The following is a 27,767-nucleotide window of genomic DNA, read 5'->3' as shown; positions in this document are numbered from 1 at the left end:
GTTTTGAAAAGGCCTTTCATCCCACAAAAAAAAAAAAAGATTCATTGTATGCTTAAATTTTCGACTGAAAACTTTAAAGAATTTGAAATACTTCTTAAAAGTTCAGTTTATAATAGTAATAGAGACTTAACTTTTTTTGCAGTCTTCTGGAGTGTTCTAGATTTGCGTAAAATTAAGTTTTTAATGAACTATAAAAACTAAAAATTATAAGTGAATATTGGTAAAATTTTTAGGATGGCTCTTAATAACAATGTAAACAAATCGACTACTTAGAAAATATGATTACAATTTCTTTAATGATATTAGACATAAGGGGGTATGGCATATCCCTTTTATCTGGTTCTTATATAAAGGTAGACATTTTTTTTAAACACCTTTTACACAACTACCTCTAGATTTGTTTAGTTGTATACAGTAATAAAGTAATGTAGGTAAAATTCGGTAGGTTTTACTTAATATCTTTTGGTGTAACATTGTGGTTGAAATTTGATAATTGATGGTACTTTTTTCTTATTTGAGTTTAAAATGTTTTACTTCCTGGTTTAAAGACAACAGATTATATTACATTTTCTATTTAAGTCTCGTAAGTCATACCAAAAATTATTCCTCAGAAATAATTTTTTCTTTAATAAATTTTATATTTATTTAAAAAAAAACCAATATACACATTTTTATGAAAAAAATCATTATTTAGCAAAAACTGGGGGTAGTATTTTAATAAATTACACTGTATACTATACAGAATACAGTGTAGTATTCATTTATTTTGAATACGATTTTTAAATATTCACTTGTTTGTAATTAGTTAAGTAGGGCATTAGTATTTAAATATGATCAATCTGAATTATCAGAGTCCCTCGGCAATGAGCCAAAGGAGAATATATTCGAAAAGTTATGGATTATATTTTTTTGTATTTTAAAAAAATGTACATTATTGAATGTTTTGTAATAATTATTTGTGTCATTAATTAACTTAACCTTGTGCGTGTGGTACATTCAGTCCTGTCATGAAGCATACAAAAATATTTCACAAAAAATACATTTTTAATTTCGAGTTGGGGTTAGAAGTTAATAAAAAATTCGATTTATATCATTTTATTTTTATGCTGTGTAACGGACAAATAAACTTCNAGGGTTAGAAGTTAAAAAAAAATTCGATTTATATCATTTTATTTTTATGCTATGTAACGACAAATAAACTTCTTTCAACACAAACATATTTTCATGGCCTAAACAAGTACTAATAAATTATAATGTAAAAATATACATCAATAATAACAACACATAAATGTAAACTATATAAATTCAATGAAATAATGATATAAAACTTATACAAGTAATTTTTTTTGTTTGGTAACAATTATTTATTATGCTTATACGATTAATATATTTTTTTGTACTAATATGTCTTGCTATCAGTACTAGTCATCATAAAACAAAAACAGACAATGAAGATGCTGAATTTAAAAAAATTATTATATCTGAAGGATGGAGATCTATAACTAGTATTCACATCAAGTTGCCAAATCAAACTATCGTGCCAGTCAATGAACAAGTTACATATTATCCTTTAAGCATTGATAAATATCTTGCTTCATTAATATTAAGTAAATATTACGAAAATATGCTAATTTATATCCATGCTATTTATAGAACGACGTCAAATAGTTATAAAAAACTCCCAGATAATGAAAAAAAAGTGGTTAAATTTAATAAATTAATCGATACTCTTATTAAGTTTGAACCATTAATGAGTTGTATGACTCAAGCACTAGAATATTTTACATTTAAAAATGAGATGTGGGATAATCAGAATTTTGTACTTAATATTCTCAAAAAAGTATTGTCATTTACAGAAAAAATAACTAATATTGAAATTGAAAAAGAATACATAAACGATCTCAAAAAAAAATATGAATTTATAAATAACTCATTCCATGAATTTTATGAGATTGTTGATACACCCGTAAGATACGAAACCGATGCTATTATTGGATATGTAAATGATAAAATCTTAAGCGAATATGTTAATGGATTAAAAAAAAAAGATGATGAAATAGGTTTTATGTCTTTTGATTCGTATCACTCAGAATTTCAAGCAAAAGTTAAAGAAGGTGTTACCATGTTTTGCGTAAATTTTGGATTTAAAGAATAGGTAGTAAAATAAATAACATCCAGTTTTCTTTAATTTTTTTTTTCTTTACTTTATGCTCAAGCAAAAAAAAAACATTATTTAAAATGTAATGTAATAAATATATTTTAAAATCTAATATCTAATGTATTTTTAATCTAAAATATTACTTAAATACAATTATTAGAAGTAAGACTCTAAAAAGACTCCATAAAGTATGGACCTAGAATAAATATCTGGTTTTCTTTACTTTATGCTCACAAAAAAAAAAGAACGTTATTTAAAATGTAATATCTAATGTACTTTTAATCTAAATTATTACTTAGATTCAATTATTAGAAGAAAGACTCTAAGTGCTTTCTTTTATATATTAATATAATATAGTTTTATGTAAATAAATTGTTTACTGCTACATCTATTTAAAAAATTATTTCTAATATTATTACTTTTTAACTCTCAATTACAAATGCCTCTTATTATTTATGACAGTGATGAAATTAGAAATTTTTTATGGGGAGTCCAGATAAATTTTAAAATGTAGAGTAGGGGAAAATTCACCCATCCACAAATTCCCACTATAATGGTTTTATGTCCATAAAATGTCTGACCCAAAAACCTATTTTTAAATAGACTATATAAATCTAATGAAATAATGGGATAATTATACATGTAATTTTTTTTGTTCAGTAACATTTTTTATTGTTGTCTACGCAATTAATATTCTTTTTTGTTTTATTATGTCTCACCAGCAGTTTTCTTCATCTTGATACAGCAACAGATAATGAAGTTGCTGAATTTAAAAAAATTATTTCATCTGAAGGATGCAAATCTATAATTACTATGAACTTTTTATTGTTAAACGGTCAAAAAATACCAGTCAATACAAAATTTAAAAATAAACTTTTAAACATTATTAAGCATCATGCTTCATTGATAATAAATAAAGTTTACGAAAATATGCTAATTCATTTACATTGTTCTTATAAAATGATGTCAAGTGAATATAAAAAACTCTCAGATGACGAGAATAAAGTAACCAAATTTGAACAAATAATCAATACTGTAATTAAGTTTAAAACATCAATAAGTTGTACTGATAATGCACTAGAATATTTTAAATGTAAATATCCGAATACTGTACACAAAGCTCTCGAAATTTTATTAGAATTTACTGAAGAACTGGCTTTAAATGTCGAAGAAAATATACACAAAAAGGAAAGTAAAATATATTATGAATTTATAAATAGCATATTTGATAAGATTGTGAAATTGTTAAAACATCCATAGAATTCAAAACTGATGGTATTACTAGATATGAAGTTATCCTAAGCAATTATTTTGATGGCTTAAAAGAATATGAAAATGTATGTAATATGAAATTTTTTTTTTAATCTGTATCGTCCAGACTTTCAAAAAAAAGTTATGCGTAAGTTTGGTTTTAAAAAATAGGTGAAAAAATACATAACATCTAGTTTTCTTTATAGTTTTTTCCTTGCATTATGATCTGAAAAAAAAACAATTATTTAAAATGTAATGTTATACATATATTTTAAAATCTAATATCTAATGTACTTTTAATCTAAATTATTACTTAGATTCAATTTTTAGAAGAAAGACTAGAAGTGCTTCCTTTTATATATTAATATAATATAATTTTATGTAAATTCTTTTAATTAAAATAAATTGTTTATAGCTACACCTATTTTAAATATTTTCATTATTATTTCTATTTAACTCTCGATTACAAATGTGTTATATCATCACTGATAACATTAACATTAATAAGGTGTTATCTTTGTTTTAATAAATTTAACCATTATTAACCATTGGTTAATAATGATAAAATATGCTTAAATTATAGTATTGAAGGGTGTAATCATTATGACAGCTAAATTATTTTATTCTTGTATTATTAATATGAAATATAGATTATAGAATTTCTATTGATATTGTATGTTTTCAGCATATTGTGTCATTATTGGCTTTTCTAAATATTGTGGATATCTGTAGTAGAATGTTTAGGATATCATCAGACATTTTGTAACGACGATTGATTAATATTAGGTTTTTTGATTGATTGAGATCTGGATTAATGAAAGAATGAACTTTTATTTGAGATTGAGGTTTGTTATTATTTGTAGTGTCTTTATTATCTATGTAACTCTATTATTAATGAAAGTGGTGGCTTCACAGTTTCCCTTGTGATCAATGGACCCAGACATTGCGTAAGAAGCTTGAGTAGTATGATTAAATCATTTATTACTCCTCCTAATAGTTGATAGATTAACTTTTTCAGAACTTCTGAATAGTATCCAACAGGTAAGGCTTGTAGATCACCAAATGTATAGCATTTGAAAATTAAGTGATCTATCATTATAATCTATCAATATAAAATTAAAATATATAGTGCTTAATATGTAATTTATTAATGAAGTAAAATAAAGAAAAAAGTATTTACAACAGTAGGAGTATAAAGGTGTGATTCCTATGCACGCGTCTATAGACGCGCGACCGACGCGGCGCGATTTAATTTTAGCCGCGCAGGTACTACTTTATTTGTTTTTAAATATAACCAATTCCTATGACCGCGTCTGACGCGTGCGGCGGCCGCGCGAGTCTGGCGCCGCGCGACGACAACCGCTTCGAGAGCAGTCAAATCACACGAGCCGCGCGGCCAATAGGTAAAAATATAGATAAAAGCAAGAAAAACAGCCACAAAAATTCCCTGCTCGTGGATTGTAGTTGTAATTAATATATTATTATTAAAATTGTATTAATTTATTATTCATATTTTAATTTTCAAAGTTTGAAATTTTGTAAGTGCCGTGTAATGTCTTCTGCTAAAGTGTTATACACAGTAGAAGAAGACATACAATTGGCTGAATGTGTAAGGCCACATAAGGGCAAAATTTTATAACACACAAGTACAACTTAACTAAACAGAGTACTTGATACAAATGCGTGTACATGCCTTATTATTTACATATANGCCGTGTAATGTCTTCTGCTAAAGTGTTATACACAGTAGAAGAAGACATACAATTGGCTGAATGTGTAAGGGCACATAAGGGCTAAATTTTATAACACACAAGTACAACTTAACTAAACAGAGTACTTGATACAAATGCGTGTACATGCCTTATTATTTACATATAATGTAATGTTGGCCGTGCGTCTCCTGACGCGTACATAGGAATCAATATTAGATCGCGCGGCTAAATAAATGACCGCGCGGCCAAAATTAAAATCGTGCCGCGTCGGCCGCGCGTTTCTAGACGCGTGCATAGGAATCACACCTTAAAGTATGAGCTGGATACCCCCCAAAAACGGCCGCGGCCGTTTCTTCTCTCTAGATAGACGGGCGGTGTAAACGGCCGGGGAGATATGGTGAAAGGTCGATGTTTCTCGTTCCTAGATAGCATTTTGTTATACCATGGTACATGTTACCTTGGTATATGCATAGTATACCTAGGTAGAAGGAACATCATACAGTATACTTTGATATATTATAGAAAAATTTGAGGGATTTTGAAAATTGCATAATTTTAGAAATATGTGAAAATATTTGAATGCAGAAAAGTGAAAGGTGTAATCAAGCGGCGACGGCGCCTATTAATCCAACGAAACCCAACTATAGCTATGCGATATGTAGGCCTTTGGTCATAGAGAGCTCCCTTACTTAACTAACGTATGTATTAAAACAGTAAATCAGCGGTTTACCCCTACATAGAAGGGGAGGTGATGATGAAACTCATNCCTATTAATCCAACGAAACCCAACTATAGCTATGCAATATGTAGGCCTTTGGTCATAGAGAGCCCCCTTACTTAACTAACGTATGTATTAAAACAGTAAATCAGCGGTTTACCCCTACATAGAAGGGGAGGTGATGATGAAACTCATCATAAGGTGATCATTATTATGATATTTATTAGTAAATAAATAAATATGTACAATATTATACTATTTCATAAGAATTGAGTTATTTTTTAATTATAGAGAAAATATTTATACGTTTGAAATAATATTTTAACAAATTCTTTTTTGATTATTCAGTCACACTACCGCGTTTGTTAATAAAAATTTTTTGTTAATGTGTAATCGTTATTGTATAAAACATGTATACACATAATCTATTACATATATTTGTATACAAATATTTAAAAATCGAGAGTTTAAAATTAATTATTATGATATTAAAGTGAAATTACTTAAGTGATGAAGAAAAGAGTTAGTATACGGGGATATGTGTCTTATGATTTGTTGACCCTTCTATGATAATATGTGCTTTTTCCGCATAAATGAACGTGAAATCGTTGATAAAGTCACAGTGTCATCAAGAACCGTCAGCTCTAAGAAGAAGAATCTTCTCTATGAACAATATGGCTGCCGAACCTGTAAGAAAACAGCGCTACATTTATATCGCACCAACACCGCCAGCCGGGATGATTGACTCTAGCAGTTACACTATTGCGTTCAGCGACAGAAAATTTTTGCAAAAGGGCTTGAATCCAAATGATGACTTCATTGTTACGGTATGCATTATTACTCCTTCACGATATATTAGTATAGTATTATGTCAGCGGACTATTTAAATATTATTTACGGCATGAGGGATGAAATAACATTATTTCTACAATCACCTCCGGTAAAAGGAGAGAACATTATGTTATAACAAAATGTCGATTTTAATATAACCAAAGTATTATACCGTGCAATTAATATTAGAATCCAGGATGGTCGATGGGTGTCGAGTGTTATTGAAAATGAATCTGTTTCATCGCTGTCATTATTTATTAATATACGATTTTTTATTAATATCGTATTCCGTGAAAATATAACGGCTATCAAAAAACTTGGCATTGAAGATGTTAGTGGTTTTATTCTATTTTATATTGGTTCTCGAGGCTTTGGATATAGAGACAAGGAGATTATTTGAGGCGAGCATTTTACAATCTAATGCACCTACTTTAGAAAATCTTTTGGACTTCGTGTCACAAAGAGTTCATATTTTGGAAAATATCGGTACTATTGATAATACAACTGAAACCGCAGTCAAGGTCACGGGAAAAAGGGGCCAGTCCAACATTACTACTCAAGCGTCTTATGCAGTGTCCGTGGCGTCACACAGATCTAATAAATGTGTATGTTGCCACCAAGAACATTCTATTTATCGGTGTTACACTTTCAAGAGGAAAACGGTTTCGGAGAGAAAAAAGTTTGTTATAAATAACGGATTATGTTTTATTTGCCTTAGGAGCGGGCATACGGCCAGTTCATGTGCCAGTGAATACAATTGTAAACATTGCTTTGGAAAACATAATATATTGCTACATGAAGAAAAAGGCAATTCTTCTCAGGTTGACGATGTTAGAGGCGAGGAAGAAGAGACAAGTCCATTATCAACGTCAGACCAAGTAGCCGATACTTCTCAAGTGTTTTCAGGTTTGGCTCGCTCAGGGACCAACGTACTCGGCACAGCGGTAATTCGCATCAGTGATACGGCGGGAGAACCACATGCTGTACGCGTGTTGCTCGATAGCGGTTCTCAGGTGTCTGCGATCACCTCAGATTGCGCAAATAAACTCGGTTTGAAAATATTTAAAGGGTGCAGAGAGGTTGTTGGTTTAGCTCAACAACCAGTCGCTCAATCACTAGGGGAAGCAACCTGTACTTTCGTTCCTTTAGTAGCGCAAGAACCGAGTTTCATAGCATCGAAAATTTTAGTATTACCACAAATAACTAAACTTATGCCTCATGCTAAATTACCTAATACGGTACGAGAGCGTTATAAGCATTTAACCTTAGCTGATCCACGGTTTGATGATCCGTTATCAGTTGATATGTTGATCGGTAGTGATTTGTATCCACTTTTATTACCACAAACAGTGGATATAATACATAGTCCGGGTTTGCCTTCGGCCATGAGTACCCATTTGGGTTGGGTTATTTTCGGTTCGTTGAAAGAGTCATCTGAGTCGTCATTTAAATCGGAACTAGCGATTGAAGACTTAACAAGAACATTTTTTATTGTTGAAGAACCGTCTGTAAATATAGCACCCACAACCGAGGAAAAGTTTAGCCAGATGTCAACCGGTGATATCACTGTTCCGCGACGCAGAACAAGAAAACATTGCGTTAACTCATTATTTCGTAAGAATATGTTAGATGAATCAACGGAGCGGTCGGTGTTACGACATGGAAAAAAGAATTTATTTGATCACAGTTCATATAGTATGATAATTACGGACAGAGAACAAAATATTGAAAGACAATTAGAAAATTTAGCGCGAGACAGGCGTAAACGAAAACGACGCACAGTAGTCAATCGCGTCGTATAACTCGGTACAAAACCAATCTTTTAATTATCTCTTTCCTTTCCTTCTTCCCATAAGCATTAGACGGCGCTACTTATTATTTGCATTAATTTTATAAATTTTTTTCATTGTTGATTTTAGCTTAAATTTTGTTTAATTTTCATTTTTCATTTTTTTTTTTTTAATAATTTTTTCATTAAAGTATATGAAGTTGTGATTGATAAATAATTTTATTAATATGTATTAATTTATTTTACTTAACATCAAAGGGATAAGTTTTTAAAAATAGGTTTAAAGTTTTTTTTTGTTTTAATTGTAAAGATATTTTTTTTTTGTTTAAAAAAAAAATGTTCTGACCGAGAAAGTCACTCCAGTGGAATTTTGAAAGCAAAGCTTTCAAACGGCGGGAGTATGTTCGGTCGTGACGAAACAGTTTGGTGGGTGAGCGCCGGTTTTTTATTCTCTTCAACAAGAGCGCGACCTGTCACAACTGGTTTACTTGTTAGGGTAGTGTGTGGCGGTGGTCGCGAAGGTGTCATTCGCGTATCGGCATGCCTAGAGTGATTTTGTGTATCACGGANAATGCATAGAATGGTTTTGTGTATCACGGACTCTAGTGCGTTATTTTGTTGGTTTTGTTTTCTTTGACGGTTTTATGTGTTCAATTCACTCTGTTGATTGCGTCGGGCTCAACTGCTTTACTTGACACATTCACTATCTTCTTTTGGGTACAGAAAGCAAGGTCAGACTATACNCGGGTACAAAAAGCAAGGTCAGACTATACATTTTCTGTTTGTAAAAATATTAATTACTAAAAATTTATGTTGTTGTATTTTAGTATATTAATTTTAAATATAAGTACTAACAATAGATTTAAGATAAACCATTGTTGTTACTGTATTAGAGAATACATATTAAATTCGATAAATAAATTACAGTCCATTAAAAAACGCTTTCTTTTAATTTTATTTTAAGCATCCCTTTAGAGACGCGATTTCATTCGGCGATTGGTCGTCCGAGTATTTCGCGTCGCACAGTGATCGAATTCAGACATTGATTTACTTTCACTATTTTTACGGTCTGTTTGAAACCCTACTATAACATAACGGGGCTTTTAAAAATTATTACATGTTTTAACGGTCCACGAAAAAGATGTTTTGTGGTACAAACGGATATTCACACAGTTCCCAATTTCTATGGGCGCAATGTATAGGCTTTTTACTATCTAAAACTCTAAGTAATTTTAATTGTTCCTTTTCGATCACTTTGACGATTGGCATATTCCATACAACTTTTGTTAGTTTAATTGATACTGTAGACAGTTCTTCTTTTGCTGTGGTACTCGTATCTAATAGCTTGACAACCTCATTATCATCAGAAGTTCCCGTGCTGCATTTAAGTTTTTCAGAGGACTCTTTCACATTGAATAATTTGATTACGTTAATGTCTGATGAACTCCTCGTACATATTAATGATTGGGTACAGTTTAAGAGTATTTTTTTATAATCTTCGGCAAACCCTAGTATACAGGGTGATTTTTTTATCATAACCCACTCAATTACTTGCAGAATAATAATAATTTAAACATTTTTTTTTTTTATTATTTTTAGTTACACATTATTCTTGAATTTTTAACTATGTAATACTTTTTAAGTTCATCCCTTATGCCTTGGAGGGGGGTCAACTTTGTTTTTTTAAATGGTAACACATATTTTTAATTTAATAAAATGTTTGAGTTTTTAATTTAATAGTAAATGGCATTTGAATTTTTAATATAACTTTATTAGCTTATTAGATATAAACATTTAAAGTTTCAAAATTTTGAGTTAATATACATGTATAATACACATGGGATTGTAAATACAGGTAGCTAATTGGATTTTTATGACATTGCTGTCTCAGTCACGGATTGTTTATTATCAATTATGATTATCAATAGATATACTTTCTGTATTGTCAGTTAGTGTATTTATAAACTCATAACAATGTGCCTTACTACAATTGATAATAACAATGCTGTGTACCTGCTAATATCGATGTTATAAAAAACCAATTAGCTACCTGTATTTGTAATCCCTTGTGTATTATACCTGTATATTAATTCAAAAATTTGAAACTTTAAATGATTATATCTAATAAACGAATTAAGTTATATTAAAAATTCAAATGCCATTTACTATTAAATTAAAAACTCAAACATTTTATTAAATTAAAAATATGTGTTACCATTTAAAAAAACAAAGTTGACCCCCTTCCAAGGCATAAGGGATGAACTTAAAAAGTATTACATAGTTAAAAATTCAAGAATAATGTGTAACTAAAGATAATAAAAAAAAAAAATGTTTAAATTATTATTATTCTGCAAGTAATTGAGTGGGTTATGATAAAAAAATCACCCTGTATGCGATAGCGGTATAATCCCAGAAAAATATGTACAGTCGATAAAGTTTTTATTGTCTTCAGTAGTAATGTCTCATGCCGCAGTGTGTAGTTCGTTAATATCAGCGGGGCTATATGAGCAATAGCCTTTCAAAGTAGATGTAATGCCCGGGTTTCGTACTTTTTGTATTTGAGTACCGTTTATTTCATAATGTATTTCAGAAAATAAATATGCGAGTCCGTTGTTAATAAATTTAGGACTGGACTTCATACTATGAGGTTTTTTCACTTCACCTTCCAAATACAAATAACTAGCACTTGGTAAAGTGTAACTGTCCATGTTGCGAATTTCATCATTTTTACCTAGCGCAGTGGAGCTATACGGTAAAAATGATTGTACCTGTTGACTAATTATTTTACACTGGTCGACATAACTTTCCGTCACGTCTAAACATAAATCGTACATAATTTCAAAGAATATAATTTAATATAATATAATTTCTACACGTGGTGTGGGGGAAATGCTACCACGACGAGTTTTTTTGCGAGCAGCGGTCAACGCAATTTTTATTAATTTTGTAATATCTTTACCGGCTGTCTTTTTACGTTTCTTAATAGCCTTTTTCGCTTCAGAAACTATAGTTTTAAAACCACATCCCATTCCGATTTTACGTTTTGCTTTCATGGCGTTGGTAACTAGGTATGCTGCAGCCCGTTCTTTAAATCCAGAGTCCTTTGATTTAACAATGTCCCAAGCCCCGTGTTCTAATACTTCGTCTGCTTTATGTCTTTCTGCAGCCGAATAATGTTTATCGTAAAAAATGTCGTGAGATTTGCAGAGTTCGTCGAGTTTGTTTACCCCCACGTTGCCCCTTGCTAAACGTTCTTTTAACCGGGTGCCTGGACCACAGTAATTATAACCTTTGAGGTGTAATTCTATAGGTAATTTATTTAAGAGCGTATTGAATAGACCGACACCACTTTTAGACTTGTTGCGACCGTGACGTGACATCATTTGATCAGTTTACTGTCCTGATAAACTATTTATAGTGGAAAACATGAAGTTTATACAGCAAAGTGTTAAACTCCCCGTGATAAACGCAGATACTGAAAATAATGACAATAAACCTCCCCGACACGGCACTTTATTTCCAAACTCTATTAGAGCGATTATTGCGGGGCCGTCGGGCTGTGGTAAAACTAATGTTTTATTTTCTTTACTAGTCGCTGAAAACGGTGTAAAATTCAAAAATATTTACATATATTCAAAAACTCTAGACCAACCAAAATATCAAATGCTTAAGGATATTATAGAAAGTATACCAGGAATGAAAATATTCATGTTTCATGAAAACGACACTGTAATTAGCCCTGATGACGCATTGCCAAATTCAGTTTTTATATTCGACNTGACGCATTACCAATTTCAGTTTTTATATTCGACGACGTAATAACCGAATCTCAAGAAATTATAAGAACCTATTTTACTCGAGGCAGACATAATAACATTGACATATTTTATTTAACACAATCGTTTAGCTATGTAGGTAAACAATTGATACGGGATAACGCTAATATGCTTATTCTATTCAAACAAGACGAAACCAATATACGGCATATATATTTTAATAATTGTTCAGGAGACATGACACTTAACCAGTTTCGTGAATTTTGTCATTCATGTTGGAACGATAGTAAATTTAGTTTTGTAGTAATTAGCAAAGATCATCCGCGAAATGAAGGCAGGTATCGTAAATGTTTCGATACTTTCGCAATAATATAATGTCGTGTAATAACGGGATTTTTGTCAGTAATCGATTAACAATGGCCGGAGAATCTAATAACGAAATATTGAGACAATTAGCCGAGGCCAAGCAAAATATTAAACGAAAATTCCAATCATTGCAAAACGATGATGTTACTAATGAAGTTTACATGAAACGTACATTAAAACCCATTATTGAACCTTTAAACGAGTTAACAACACTTCAAAAAGAGAAAACATCGCATATTTTAAATTTTACTAATAAATTTGATAATAATAACGAGTATTTAAAATATAAACAAAACCATGATGGTAACAATTATAAAAACGATGAAAATAATTCTATAGTAACTCAGCTGCATAATCAAAGCTATAATGTTGAAGACACTAATTCTAGTGGATATTCTGAAAACCAAATATTTTCTATGATGGACTCGGTTGAGGCATGGCTAGTTTATCATGACGGGGACAAAGCGTATGCACCGAAAAAACACGGGGATATAATGAAATTTGGTGATAAAATTGTTCAGTTTAATTATAAAACAGCTCAGCTGATCATAGAAAATAATAAATATCAATTAACCCCCGGTCTAATACAGTTAATATTTTCAAAACGGCCTAACGCATACGGTAAAAATGACTTGGATGTCTATAGAGACATTCTAGTTCATACTTCTGCGCACTTAACAACGAATAAATTAAAAATTAAGAAAACAAATGGCTACAAGTATAAAGAAGTTATAAGTAAATTGTTTGTCGAGGGCAGAGGTCTTGAGTTGTCATTGAATACATCGAATAACTATAAATATTGGAATAACGCAGACGAGCTCTGCGACCGTCTTAGATTACTATTGGCTTCGCAGGCAGCAGGCAATAATGCACATGGTAATGAAATTATATCAATTTATGAAGAATTATACGAGGCGGGCATAATTAAAAAAATACCAAATGTTTAAAAGACAAATTGCGGAAGAACTACATAGACCTAGACGAATACATTACGATAGACGTAGTGTTGTACTTAAAAGCCGTGACGATTTATTTCAGATCGATTTAGCTGAATTTATACCATATCATAGACAGAATAAAGGCNGTAAAAGCCGTGACGATTTATTTCATATCAATTTAGCTGAATTTATACCATATCATAGACAGAATAAAGGCTATAAATATATTTTGTTTGTTTTACAAAATATTCATGGGCAGTACCCCTAAAATCAAAAAGAAGAGCTGATATAGTGAAAGCAATAGAACCTATACTTGCAAAACGTAATATCGTTCACGTACAGAGCGATTTGGGTAAAGAATTCTATAACTCAAAATTTTCAACTCTTATGAAAAAATACAACATAAATCATTACTCGACGTATAGCACATTAAAAGCGTCAATTTGTGAGCGATTAATTCGAACCATCAAGACCAAATTATATAGAGAGTTTACCGCTCAAGGATCACACAATTGGATATCTATATTAAACAAAGTTATGCACGAGTACAACAACAGCGTGCATAGAATAATAAAGATGACTCCTACGTATGCCGATAACAATCCTTCGGCAGTGGTTATACACAGTACTGTACATAAAACGAAACAAAAAATTAAATTTCGTAGAGGTGATTATGTAAGGGTTAGTTCGAACAAGGTCGTATTTGAAAAAGGCTATTTGAGTAATTGGTCTTTTGAAATATTTACTATAGCAAAGGTATGCAACACTATACCAGTAACCTATCTTCTCGAAGACTTTGAAAAAAATCCAATTAGAGGGTGTTTTTATGAACAAGAATTACAAAAAACCAAGTATCCGCATAATTATCTGATTGAAAAAATTGTACGACGTAAAGGAGATAAAGTATTGGTTCGTTGGATGGGTTTTCCTTCAAAACATGATTCATGGATGAATAAAAATGAACTTGAAAAATAAATAATTTTAATATTATTGTAAGATATTAATGTAAAAATGTATAATATGCACTATTTATTGTATTTTTTACTCCATATAATAAAGTATTAATATATATTTAAATATGGATATTTATTTAACCTTAAGGTGACATATCCCCTCTACCTATCTTTAATTAAACTGTGTGTTATTACTTTTTAAAATACAAAAAATCATCTGAGCAGAATAAAATCTGCAAAACTAATAAAATATTTTTAGTTCACTCGTAAACGTTAACAGTAATGGATGTTTTTGGTTCATCATTAGAAAGTAAAAGAATAAAAAAAATATGCATACTAGAGTCTAAATTAGCTGAATTAGAAACAGATATTATAAAAATTACTGAAACGCTTAGTAATTATAAGAAAATAATTGAACAAATAAATGTACAAATACACGGAGTAGAAGTTAAAATTGAAAATTTAAATACTAATTTTAACGCAACAGATTCAACTTCTAAGTTACAATATAGTCATATAGAAGAACAGATTAATAAAATTAAAGGTTTCGTAAAATACGAAGCCTATACTGACTCCAGTGTACGTTAATTCAAAAAATAAAACGCCCTAGAACAAGATCCGTATCCTCGATCGAATAACGAGTATCTTATAAAAGAACTATCTGTAGTGGATACTGACACTTATGCTACACAACACTGGATATTTAAACATGCAACTCTAACAGATGAAAAAAGTCGAATTGTTAACGCGTGGTTGAAAAAGCACAGACATTCAATGCAACCTCAGCACGGAGACGTAGAAATTGAAAAACTACCGAGAATTTTAAACTCGTTAAAATTTACAGACATATTTGTATAAGGGTTACAAAAAAGAGACATTTTACAACAGTATATGCCACACGTAAATGTCATTAACATGGAAGATATTGGCTGTCCTCGNACCGAGAATTTTAAACTCGTTAAAATTTACAGACATATTTGTATAAGGGTTACAAAAAAGAGACATTTTACAACAATATATGCCACACGTAAATGTCATTAACATGGAAGATATTGGCTGTCCTCGTATAACACAACTGACAACAAATAGTTCTTATCCATCATGTTTATTTCATATGAATTTGAATCCAACTTATTGTAGTTTTTATAAAATGTTTATGTTAAGACATTGGTATATTAATAATTCTTAGTACTTAAAATATTGTTATATTTCACTATAATTAAATAATGTAGTCAAATTGTATAATATTTTTAAAATAAAACTTATAAGTAACATATAACATGTTTGTTGTTTATTTACCCAAAAATTCATATATATGAATAATACTATTATACTGATTGAGGAATGTGCCATAGATTATTGTATGTAACGTTATACGTGTAAGAGGGTGATGTATTAGCTATGAACAGGCATAGTTCAATAAGCATAGTTTTTTATTACTATATGAGTCGATTAATCAATTATTTATATTTTAACCAAGGTTAATTTTTATTCTTTAATATAATTTCAACAATAAATTTTTCTACATAATAATAATAATATAGTTTACTAATAAATTTTTGTAATCTATGTATTATTTTTACATTAGTTTATAAGATGTAACTACAAATCTTAAGTTTCAATGCTGTCTGCATTCCTAAAAAAAAACACTATTTAATATATATTTAATAATTATTAGCATAATTATGGTATATGTACTCTAGTTTATAATGACCGTAAGCGTAGGTAGTAATACGGTCTTCTGATATAACCCGCTTATCATCTAAACGGTTTAATGTCATTTTCATAGTCTTAATGGTGTATATTTGGTGTTGAAATGATCTGATTGACACATTTTCTCTGTATGGTGTATAAGTCGGGTACTTTACAACGGGGCAATAAGGGTCCACGGCTCTCTCATGAATGTTGTTTACAACCATCATGCCATATATAGCCGCTGTTGCATGAGCCTCGCTTACTGCAGGCTCCTCTTCAGCATACAAACACCGTTTCAGGTCCTCGACTGTAAGATGATTTTTCACAACGTGACCACGTATCCTTTTCGCCTTAATTTTTTCTTTACCCTCCAAGTCAAAACCATAACATTTTGGTCTTAAACTAATAAACTCCAATATAGATTTCTCAGGCGCTTCGTCACTCCACAAACCAGGCACCTTTTTGTTAGCGTTTGAATAACACGGGTGACTGCTCGGCAAACCTGAAGTGTCAAGTCTAGCCAATAGATAAGGATTTTTCTTTGCCACCGCGTAAAAATCATCACCCACGATAAAGTACACTAATTAATCTAAACAATAAAATCATTAAATTTTTTCAATAAAAAATATTAATTAATCTACCTGTGTCACCGTATAACAGTCGAGCACGGTCTTTGAAATATTTCTTCATTACGTTATAATGGAAATCGTATACGAGAGTTTTACTAATTTCTAAAATTGCGAAACCTACATATACTGGTTTACAAAAATCGATAATTTTCTTTTCCAATACAAACGCTGATAAATTTTCACTGTACGTTGTACAATGTTTGAAATTATGCTTTCTAATTAATTTAGCCGCTCGTTTAGGATTATTGACCAATTCCATTTGCGTTCTAAATTGTACACGTTCCATCATTTTACCTGTTAACAAACGAAATCGCATTAAAATTATGTTTATATATATTTTTATTTAATTTTAAAACTTACCAAAAACAGCGTTGTTCATTAATTTAAAAAAGTCTTTTTCAAAATCATTTTTGGCTTTCTGTCTCATCTCCGTGTTGAGTTGTATATATTTTGATAGCCAGGCCGACTGCTTAAATTGTAACACCTTATGCACCTGTAATTTAATGACATGTTATTATTATATTTTTAAAATATAATTTTATGAATTACCTTTTCTACTTTTAATCCGTTTGCCATAGCCTGTTTTAAATTTAAATAGTGTATAACGTAGTTTTCTTTCCGATCGAAAGTAGACAACAGTTTTTTGACCCGTGAATTAGGCGGACATTTTCGTTCAGGTAGAAACGGCATTTCGTTGTGGGCATCATGTAACTCTTTCGGGTACGACACCGTCACTTCAAGGGCCATTCCTATAGGAGAATCCGCAGGTAACTCTTCCACAGTCTTTAAAATTTTCGTTTCGTCGTCCACGTCTAACCACTTAAAGTCACCACATGGCATATGTTGAGACATACTCCAACCATACAAATTATTGACATCCAAATATATAATTTCAGATTTTTGTTGTTTGATATCATAATGAGGCGTCTTTTCATTGTTGGCTGTGGCATGTTTCAACACCGAAGTTGTCATTCCTCCCCGTATTCCTCTCTCAATAAAAAGTTGCTGTTCATAATCACTCATGAGATCTAGTGAAACGCCCGTATGCAGCAGCATAGCGTCAAAAGACAGACCGGGACTCGTAAAATAATATGCCGGTTCCAATTTATATTTTAGTAGACATAACTTGCGAAAATTCGTAAAAACGTCCGCAAGTATTGTTACGTCAGTTTTCAGGTACAGATCAGAGTACTCACCGAGCGTTTTACAATTGAAATGTTGCCAGACGTTTTGTGCGTGTTTGTATTCGGCATCATCAATATGCGTTTCTGACAGATCGTTATAAAAATCGGCTTTTGACGGCAATTGTTTTTCTTCGAGTACATCCCAGCTTGAGGTGTATGAATACGGGTACACGCCTTTACGGGTCACCAAATCAATGTCACCGTCCGATGAAAACGCTTTTGCGGTTTCTTGGAATAATTTTATGTCGGCGGCGCGCAAATTTTCAGCGAGAGCCGCTAAACTAGTACCCATAAAACGAAATGTATCGACGAACCTTAGCGAAAATTTGTTTGAAACAAATTTTGAAAAAGAAATATATTTTTCTTCTGTAGCGGGTATTACACTTATTCTACTAGTATCTCTTCCAAGGGCTTTAACTAAAAAGTGTCCGTCGTACGAGCTAAGATTATGGAAATATACGTTAACAAACTTGGGCGTTGTTAATTTTAAATTGCAACTGTTACAAAGCGTTTTTCTAAAACTACCTGAAACGAATATAAATATATACATAAATTTTCTTTTTATATTAATTATTATACATTTAACACAGTTATGTGTATGATTTACCTGTCAAATGATCATGGTCTGCTACTTTATGATTTTTCTCTGTAAAACCACCCTTACACAAGTCACAGCAGGTTTTCTTTATATGTTCTTCAGTTTCTTCATGTGTCATACAAATATCAACGTTCGTCTTGAGCAACTCTTCAATTTTCAACGCCACTTCAGTTACGTCATCCATGAAACGATTGGCTACTTCCCCAGGTCCACTGCTTTTATTTCCTCTGTATATTTTAGGCGTCGTTTGAATATTATACTGTTGCAATAATTCTATGGGTACACTGTCGGCTGCTTTTACTATGTATCCATAGCTCATTGCAACATGATCATGTATATAACTTGTATTGCCTTTCGTATCTTTGTTGGACTTGACCAGCAGGCTTTCAAAATCAGCATAAATTGCAAATGGATGTTCCTGTGTTTTGCCCCATGACTCGAACTTTAATTTAGTGCCCTCTTCAGGCATTATAGGTAAAAACGGTTTGTTTTCGCCACAAATTTTTTTATGTTCTTCTAACGCCTCAACTCCACGTAGTTTATACTTTTTAGGTACATTATTAAAGCCCGTGTAACACCGTTTACAAAATATCCTTTTTGCCGTATTCTTTGTTATTTGTGACTGTACCAATTGACCAAAATCGGTAATATAAGTGTAATGGCTGTCACCCGCGGCATTTGACACAATTAACAAATCAATATGGTCTTTACGTTCTTCAGCGCATAAACTAAATATTCGGGTTTATTATGTAAATCTTTCAATTTTAGTCCGTAAACATTGACTGAAGTATGGGGATTATTTTTTTCGAAAATTTTTATGTCTGAAATCGGTGTTGGGAATGATAAACCGGAGAAATTATAAGAGTTTTCTATAGACTTATAGTTGTAACCTACTATATATTTGTTATTACCAGTCATTTTTTTCGCCAATATAGCCCATTTGAAACATTGTTGATCTATATTTTACGGGTTTATTACAGCATTTCTGTTTTTAATATCATACGGTAAATCAATGTAAGAACTCCCGCCTAAAGGCTGATATTTGTATACACCCAGTAAAATACCGTCTATATTAGAAAACGAAAAATTACTACCTTTACCAGCATAATTTTCCTGTTCTTCTAATAATTTTGTGTATGAAATATCCACAGCATGATCAATATCGTCCTCGTTCATTATCTCGGCTGCCGACGTTTTAAATGACCGATTTTTATATTTGTTTTCATTATTCGGTACAGTATAAGTCGCCTCCAGTTTTAAGTTGAATTTTATCGGCCCCATTTCTTTAAGACAGTCGCGTAATTTTTCAACTAAATCGCCTCNAACAGTCGCGTCATTTTTCAACTAAATCGTCTCTTGTTGCCGACAAAAACGATTGATACCCGACTACATTTTCAATATTTTTTTTATATAACCATAAAATTTGACTATTTAATGATTCACCCGTTTTATGAAAACCGCTCGTCGTAATGTCCTGTAATCGTTTAGCCTTTACCCGTTTACATTTAATCGTATTGTCGGTGTTACATTGTTTGCGACGTTTAGGACTAATTGCACTGGGACCTGCCTGCATTCTCTCCGCAACATTTAAATTTTCTAAAAACAAATAATCATATATTTATTTTAGCATATAAATTTCTAATAATATATATTTTCTTTACTTACCACTTGTTGACATAGCCCTCGAATCAGCATGATTTCCTATAGAAATATTATAGTCCACACCATACTTTACGGGGTCTAAAATAATACACTTATATTAACACTCTACTAATATATTTTCTCTTTTCATATTACTATTTTACTGAATAATAATTGTAATATTTACGGTGTATCTTTTGAACATGGCGTACAAGTCCACATTTGTCCGAAAAACTAAATGGGCATAAATAACACTTAAATCGTATACCGTCATGTATTTTCCTATGTCTCATCAAACAGTTTTTGGCGACATACACTTTTTCACACTTGTCACAAGAAAACATTTTTAAGGCGTTTAACTGACACAACACTATTAATTTTGCTCGAGTAATAATCCTTCTTTTATGCGGAAAAAACACGTATTTTCATAGGAGGGTCAACAAATCATAGGTCACATATCCCCGTAAACTAACCCATTCCTTCACCACTTAAGTAATTTCACTTTAATATCATAATAATTAATTTTAAACTCTCGATTTCTAAATATTTGTATACAAATATATGTAATAGATTATGTGTATACATGTTTTATACAATAACGATTACACATTAACAAAAAATTTTTTTTTAAATCAGACCATTTCCCTTAATTCAGAAGATCACGTTGTTATATCCAATAATCATGTGTTATCATGGTAGTATTCTACCGTCCATGATTGTCCATTTTTTTTATAATTATACTAATAATTTATTGTAAGATTGTCACACGTAATACCTAAATAAACCATCGTATTACGTTAATATATGTAGAAGATTGAATTATATCATTGCTTCAATTACTTCAAAACAAAACAATACTGGAGTACTATACAAAAAAAAAAACAGTATTTGTTACGAATTTTCAAGATATTCCTATATTTTTTGAACCAACACTCAATTTTTCACTTTGTATTTTTTCAAAATTCACAAAATGTATATTTTTGAAATCCTTATATAGTTTTCTATTTGTTGGTTAAAATTTTATAATTATAAGTTAAACCAAAAAAAAGTTATACTTTAAAGTATAGTTTTTAAACATTTGTTATCAGGATATTACAGTGTTAAGATAAATAATTATTAAAAATTTTTTTCTAAAGTGTTAATTTTGTTAAACACCTCATAGTATGAGGTGTTTCAATTCATAAAATGGCTAAATTCAACTAATGTAGAATAGAAATACTCGATAATTATCATCAGCTATTGGGACGAAATGCTCCAATTAACAAGTTTAGAATTTTTATTGCGTAGCTCAGAAAAATTCTTATATTATACCTTGTTTTTTTTGTACTAAAATGTATAATTTTTTCAAAATGTAATTATTTAAATTATTTTTTAAATTGTTTAATTATTTTATATTAAGAATAATTCATTAAAATTATTTCAGTTTTCAATAATGTGTCAATTTTTTTTAATAAGCAATTTAGAAATACAAAAACTATTAATTACTTGTTTTTATTAATACTTTTCATATTAGATTAATGTGTAAAATTATTTTAATGTAATTTATTGTTATAATTAAAAAAAATAAATAAATAAATAGTTTTCAGTTAATAAAGCCAATACGGTTTTGACTACATGAAAAACATCAAATGTTGTTTCATATTTAGTATAACACATAAACAACACAATAAATCTAGTCAGATTATACTAAAAATATCATAAATGTATTACTCTATGATTGCAAAACGACTTCACATTTTATTCAATTTATGAGATATGCATAAAATATACAAAAGATATTTTATAATGAGCTTAATAGCTCTAAAAATTATTAAATCAACAATTGGGAGACGTTTAAATCTTCATAAAAATGAAGTATTATTATTATTATTATTATTAAAATTTAACTATTAATTAAAAAGAAAGTTATTTTTGCAAATAAAGGAGATCATCGTTTATTAAATAGATAAAAAATAAAATTTTAAAGCATTTAAAAAAGAAAAAACGAGCAATATTGTTTTTATCGCCAACATCATAGGTACAACTAAATGCTAGGGGTGCTGAAATTATAAAATGCTCTTAAGACCACACTCGCGAGTAAATTTCCTTAAATAATTACTTATTTAAATAATAACTTACCTAAATTTTTATAGTTAACCAATAAAAAATAAAGTTTTTTTTATAAATAAGCCATAATACAATCATTTCATTAATATTTCATGTCATTTATCGGTTCATCTTATTATCATATTTTTATTATCAAAACAACCCCAAAGATGTTTTAAATTATTTAAAATTTTTCTTTTTATCATTAAACAATCATTGTATAAAAAAAAATTGTTTATTTTAGTATCATATTATTTTATTGTTAATTATTTAAAAAATTGTTTATTTTAAAAAAAATCGTCCATAAAATGAAAACAAATTATTTTCTCATAATTATATTGAATTAGGACTGGAATGCTGCAGCCCCCCAGCAACACTTGCTAGTTGCGCCCATATCCAACATTATCAGTCGAAAAAGAGAGCAAGCCTTTCCTGAATTATACTGGCTGTAGTTGGACTTTGGGTGATTATACAATATCTGAACGCGTAATTTTTTAATTGGTCTACCGAGTATATATATAAAAAAAAAAAAATTAATTTACAAAATTTGTAAATATTTATTATATAAATAGAGAAAAATTGACTACATGACTGTGTAAGGTACATTTCTGGATAAATGTTTGGTTTATTTTTTTTTTTTTTAGTAATTGAACTAATTATTTTATACATAGAAATTTTATTTACCAATAACGATAAAAAAAAACTATCCCTTTTCCTTTTTATTAAATTATCCCTTCCAATTCTCTCCAAACTTGAATAAGACTTAGAATTTCAAATACTTTGTGTCCATTATTATTTTTTTTTAGCTATTACAATTAAAAATGCTATTTTTATTTATTCAAACTCAAATTAAATTCTAACGCTGTAGAACAACAATATTATATCGTTCTTGCAAAGAATCTATATTGAAATTTAAAAAACACTTGTATTCATTTAAACTATTTTCGAGTTTTTTTCATAGTTTAGTTAATATGCTTAAAAATATTTTCATAAAAACTTCATGAAACTATACTATATTTTTAAAATTTATGGTAAACGAAAAAAAATGTGTTTCCCTTTTCATTTTTAGTCAAATATCCTATTTAGTTCTACCCAATTTTGAACAAGACTTTAAATTTTTAATTTATTTTATTCATTTGTATATTTTATAAACCCAAGAAAATCATCATCTTGCCCCAATCGTTAACTTGTCGTACTCACCCTTATTTTATAAATAAATTATTAGGATAAGTGAATCGATTATTTATGAAAAATTATAAATTATAATTTTTTGGAAAATTACATTTTTTAATAAATATGTTCTGTGAATATATACGAATAGTTTACTTTCGAAAAGAATCAACTGCGTATGATAGATATTTTACTATCGCTATTTCAAACATTTTGTTTTTTAATAAATAGTGCTAAGTAGTTCAAAAATAAATAAAACATTTGCCGATAGAAGGTTTTTATGATAACAGCTGTTATATTTTTTGTAATAATTAAAGAAAAATTAATTTTCAATAACAATTTAAAAACGAACCTTTTAATGTGTAGTTTTATAGTCGATTTGACTGCAATGCTGATAAAAAAGATTTTTGTCATTGTTATTGTTTGTTAGTGTAAATGGCTTTTGTAAAGAATACTTTCAAGTTTGGAAAAGATAATTCTTTTATATTATTACCTTCAGTAAAAGCATGAATAAAATATGTGTCCAATGCAGAAAGAAAAAGTTTAGATAAACAAAAATCATTAAATAGTCAAAAAAAATTATTGATTTATATGATGTGTATTTATTATACTTCAATAAAACTGTTAGCATTCTCCTTATAGTATTAAGTATTTATAAAAGTATGTTAGTTATATTAACATAATATTAATTTAGATATTTTAAATTTTTATTAATATTACTAGAATAAGTTCTACTTTCTATACGCATTTTAACACAAAACTAGCATACGGTAGCCATTTTCTCCATGAAGACAAAATAAAATGCGAACATTTTTTCTTCCATAATAAAGTATATTACATTAGCTTTAATTTATGATATATATTAAAGTGTCAGTATTTTCGGAACACTATCAAAAGTTAAGTTAAAAAAATTAATTTTTTGTGAAAAAGTTTTCATTTTGAATCCCTTCTGTTGGTAAGTAAAGGAACAAATTAATAAAAAATATACACAAAATGAGAGGTAATTATCTCACATGTCTATATAAAAAAAAATTATATATATTTGGTCATTTTTAAAAAGTTATGGCAATTTTAAGTAAAAAAAAGTTGAAAAAATGTCAAAAATTAGCGATTTTTTAATTTGTAATATTATTTGATATTTATTTAGGCGTTGCTTAAAAATTTCTATAATAAGTAGATTTTATCGCATAATTAGCTGGTTATTTTATATTTAAATAAGGGAACCCTGTTTTGGCGACCTTGTATATTCAAAATATGTAAATACATGTACAAATGATAACATCATATTATTTGTTAATATTATAAGTAGTAATATAATATTACACAGAGATGAGAATGTAATACTATACAGAATACAGTGTAGTATTCATTTATTTTGAATATGATTTTTAAATATTCACTTGTTTGTAATTAGTTAAGTAGGGCATTAGTATTTAAATATGATCAATCTGAATTATCAGAGTCCCTCGGCAATGAGCCAAAGGAAATTATATTCGAAAAGTTATGGATTATATTTTTCTGTATTTTAGAAAAATGTGCATTATTAAATGTTTTGTAATAACTATTTCTGTCATTAATTAACTTAACCTTGTGCGTGTGGTACATTCAGTCGTGACATGAAACTCAAAAATATTTCACAAATAAATACATTTTTAATTTCGAATTGGGATTAGTAGTTAAAAAAAAATTCGATTTATATAATTTTATTTTTATGTTATGTAACGTCAAATAAACTTCTTTCAACACAAACATATTTTCATGGCCTAAACAAATACTAATAAATTATAATGTAAAAATATACATCAATAATAATACTCATAAATGTAGACTATATAAATTCAATGAAATAATGGTATAAAATATATACAAGTAATTTTTTTTGTTTAGTAACAATTATTTATTATGTTACCTACNCATATACAAGTAATTTTTTTTGTTTAGTAACAATTATTTATTATGTTACCTACACGATTAATACATTTTTTTGTACTAATATGTCTTACTAACAGTTCTAATAATTTTAAAACAAGATTTTTGAAAACAAGCATTGAAGATGCTGAATTTAATAGAATTATTACATCTGATGGATGGAAAAAAATAACTAGAGTTTACTTTCTATCTCCATATGGTAGTAAGGTATCAGTCAATAAAGTATTTGAAGATAATCCTATTATTGTTAAGAAAGATGCTGCATTGATATTAAGTAAAGTTTATGAACAACTATTAGGTTATTTCAATTGTAATTTTAGATGGATGACATTTGGATATAATCATCAGCCAAATGACGAAAATAAACTTCAACATTATTTAAAATTAGTCGCAGCTATTCTTCAGTTAGAACCATTAATAAGTTGTATGGCTAGAGCATTAAAATATTTAAATTGTGATGATAAGAATAAAGTTCTCAATAATCTTAATAAATCACTAGATATTATAGAAGAGATAAAAATAATTGACAAAAAAGAAAGAAGTTATGAATCAATGAATAATATTTTTGTAAAATATTATAATATTGTTAACACACCTGTAATACAGAAATTCGACACCATTGTTTCACCTGAATCAGAAAATTTCATCATCAAGTATATTGAAGAAATAAACAAACTTGATAAAACATGTGTTGATGTATTTACATTTAATCCGTATCACCCATCATTTCAAGAAAAAGTTAAGGAAGGTGTTACCATGTTTTGCGTAAATTTTGGATTTAAAGATTAGGTAGTAAAATAAATATCTGGTTTTCTTTACTTTATGCTCAAAAAAAAAAAACATTCTTTAAACTGTAATATCTAATGTATTTGTAATCTAAAATATTACTAAGATTCAATTATTAGAAGTAAAATTCTAAGTATTTTCTTTTATATATTAATGTAATATTATATTATATAAATTATAATAATGTATATAAATTGTTTTTCAGAGACGTTTATTTTAAATATTTTTATTATTATTTTTTTTTAACTCTCAATTACAAACGCCTCTTATTATTTTTGACAGTGGAGCAATTAGAAATTTTGTATGGGGAGTCCAGATAACTTTTAGAACGTAGAGTAGGGGGAAAATTCAACCTTCCACAACTCCCCACTATTACGACTTTATGTCCATGAGGTCCGGACCCGGAAACTTCTCTTTGGTTGTGTCACTAATTTATAATTTAATGTAACGACTAATGCAAGATTTCTGTTATATTAATGTTTTAAAAATTAGTCAATTGTAAAATAAATTTTACAAAATAAAACCTAATCAAACTAGACATATGAAATGCATTAAAAATTTCTTGTTGAAAAATAATTAATATAATTATTTTTGTAAATATTTAATAGTGTTTATCAATTAATTAATAACTAAAAAATATATATTTTCTATGTTGCCTTCAATGACAAGCGACTGACTATTAGGTTTTAGAGACTATTTGGAATAGAATCATAAGAATATTACTTGGGGTACTTGCTCACCTAATTCATGCATTAAAAAGAGCCATAATCAAAGCTATTACTTCCCAATTTAAAAACATCTACAAATTCGTATGTTACTTAAACTATTTTCAATGATAAGAGAAATTAACTTTTGAAACCCTAAAAAATTTAATAATCTTACGCCTATTATTTTATAAAAAAAACTAGCCATATTCTTTGTGTATTAACACACTTAGGCGCAGGTTATATTTACAATTAATGTATTTTAACATCAGTTGCTAATAATGTTATTTCGATAAGCAAATGATAACATTTGTAAAATACGTATAATAGTTAATGTTGTAGCCGTGATATTCTTTAGTTGTAACGGTACAAACAAACATAACACCTGATATGGTATAAAAGTTGTTAATAATAATTTAAATGTATCACGATGATTGAAATAATTGTGGACTCAATTTATTACACCTTTAACAATGTCCATAAAACTTAAATAATTAAAAACACGGGTTGACAATATTAAAGTTCGATATAAAGTCAATATATCTATATTTCGACGGCACGTGCGGCGGATGTAAGTCACAGATGTACTGATTACATAGTCGCCGACGTGTCTCGCAGTGCTTCACTCCCCTGACCTGTCCTATTTCCCGACCGCCGGACAGGACAAACTAGTGTTATCGTTAACACTAATGAGTGCGACGATGAACAGCTGATAATCACGACTGGATAACGTGCTAGTTCACTGTAAATGATTAGTGCGCTATTACGGGCTGTGTCACACCACAGAAACATGACTGAGATTCAGATATTTTTGTGGTAAGTAAATTACAAATAAATTTGTTTTGAAAAGGCCT

The 27,767-nt window shown here is 29.2% G+C and overlaps 6 protein-coding genes across 7 annotated transcripts in view; 3 read left to right on the top strand and 3 right to left on the bottom strand.

Annotated features, from left to right (window-relative positions):
* The window catches only part of LOC126904320 (uncharacterized), a 53,405-nt gene that overhangs the window by 2,336 nt on the left and 23,302 nt on the right, over positions 1-27,767 (top strand). The gene's annotated exons all lie outside the window — the stretch shown is intronic.
* LOC126904299 (uncharacterized) lies at positions 1,337-3,761 on the top strand. Of its 2 annotated transcripts, none has more exons than XM_050683272.1 (2): positions 1,337-2,155; positions 2,884-3,761. In XM_050683272.1, the coding sequence occupies exon 1, from the start codon at positions 1,370-1,372 to the stop codon at positions 2,153-2,155; it is 786 nt and encodes a 261-aa protein (XP_050539229.1). In that variant the 5' UTR covers positions 1,337-1,369; the 3' UTR covers positions 2,884-3,761. The 2 variants fall into 2 exon arrangements, with proteins under 2 accessions (XP_050539229.1, XP_050539221.1); XM_050683264.1 differs by having other exon boundaries at positions 2,881-3,761.
* Positions 11,312-12,149, bottom strand: LOC126893825 (uncharacterized). The gene has a single exon (XM_050664346.1). The coding sequence runs from the start codon at positions 11,840-11,842 to the stop codon at positions 11,312-11,314; it is 531 nt and encodes a 176-aa protein (XP_050520303.1). The 5' UTR covers positions 11,843-12,149.
* Positions 16,058-19,774, bottom strand: LOC126893816 (uncharacterized). Its single transcript, XM_050664338.1, has 7 exons — positions 19,566-19,774; positions 18,608-19,326; positions 17,366-18,525; positions 17,177-17,309; positions 16,829-17,110; positions 16,191-16,776; positions 16,058-16,128 (listed from the first exon to the last, which is right to left on the bottom strand). The coding sequence occupies exons 1-6, from the start codon at positions 19,772-19,774 to the stop codon at positions 16,772-16,774; spliced, it is 2,508 nt and encodes an 835-aa protein (XP_050520295.1). The 3' UTR covers positions 16,058-16,128; positions 16,191-16,771.
* LOC126893808 (zinc finger protein 614-like) lies at positions 19,932-20,586 on the bottom strand. The gene is made up of 3 exons (XM_050664327.1): positions 20,427-20,586; positions 20,264-20,338; positions 19,932-20,194 (listed from the first exon to the last, which is right to left on the bottom strand). The coding sequence occupies exons 1-3, from the start codon at positions 20,581-20,583 to the stop codon at positions 19,932-19,934; spliced, it is 495 nt and encodes a 164-aa protein (XP_050520284.1). The 5' UTR covers positions 20,584-20,586.
* Positions 25,424-27,767, top strand: part of LOC126904311 (uncharacterized) — a 25,646-nt gene continuing 23,302 nt past the window's right edge. Inside the window, exon 1 of the mRNA XM_050683284.1 lies at positions 25,424-25,630. Within this exon, the coding sequence (XP_050539241.1) occupies positions 25,451-25,630 (180 nt within the window). The 5' untranslated portion in view covers positions 25,424-25,450. The remainder of the gene's footprint in view (positions 25,631-27,767) is intronic.

This window comes from Daktulosphaira vitifoliae, unplaced genomic scaffold, assembly GCF_025091365.1.
Source record: "Daktulosphaira vitifoliae isolate Bord-2020 unplaced genomic scaffold, ASM2509136v1 Scaffold_1, whole genome shotgun sequence".
Classification (NCBI taxonomy): domain Eukaryota; kingdom Metazoa; phylum Arthropoda; class Insecta; order Hemiptera; family Phylloxeridae; genus Daktulosphaira; species Daktulosphaira vitifoliae.
Note: the sequence above shows the minus strand (reverse complement) of the source record. Positions and strands in the feature narration are given on the sequence as shown.

Coding starts and splice junctions, on each gene's coding strand:
- LOC126893816 (XM_050664338.1), bottom strand. CDS start 19,774: ATGAACGAGGACGATATTGATCATGCTGTGGATATTTCATACACAAAA. Junction 19,327..19,565: donor AGAAATGCTGTAATAAACCC/GTAAAATATAGA, acceptor CCGAATATTTAG/TTTATGCGCTGAAGAACGTA. Junction 17,111..17,176: donor AATGAACAACGCTGTTTTTG/GTAAGTTTTAAA, acceptor GTTTGTTAACAG/GTAAAATGATGGAACGTGTA.
- LOC126893808 (XM_050664327.1), bottom strand. CDS start 20,583: ATGTTTTCTTGTGACAAGTGTGAAAAAGTGTATGTCGCCAAAAACTGT. Junction 20,339..20,426: donor CCATGTTCAAAAGATACACC/GTAAATATTACA, acceptor GTATTATTTTAG/ACCCCGTAAAGTATGGTGTG. Junction 20,195..20,263: donor GAGGGCTATGTCAACAAGTG/GTAAGTAAAGAA, acceptor ATTTGTTTTTAG/AAAATTTAAATGTTGCGGAG.
- LOC126904299 (XM_050683272.1), top strand. CDS start 1,370: ATGCTTATACGATTAATATATTTTTTTGTACTAATATGTCTTGCTATC.
- LOC126893825 (XM_050664346.1), bottom strand. CDS start 11,842: ATGATGTCACGTCACGGTCGCAACAAGTCTAAAAGTGGTGTCGGTCTA.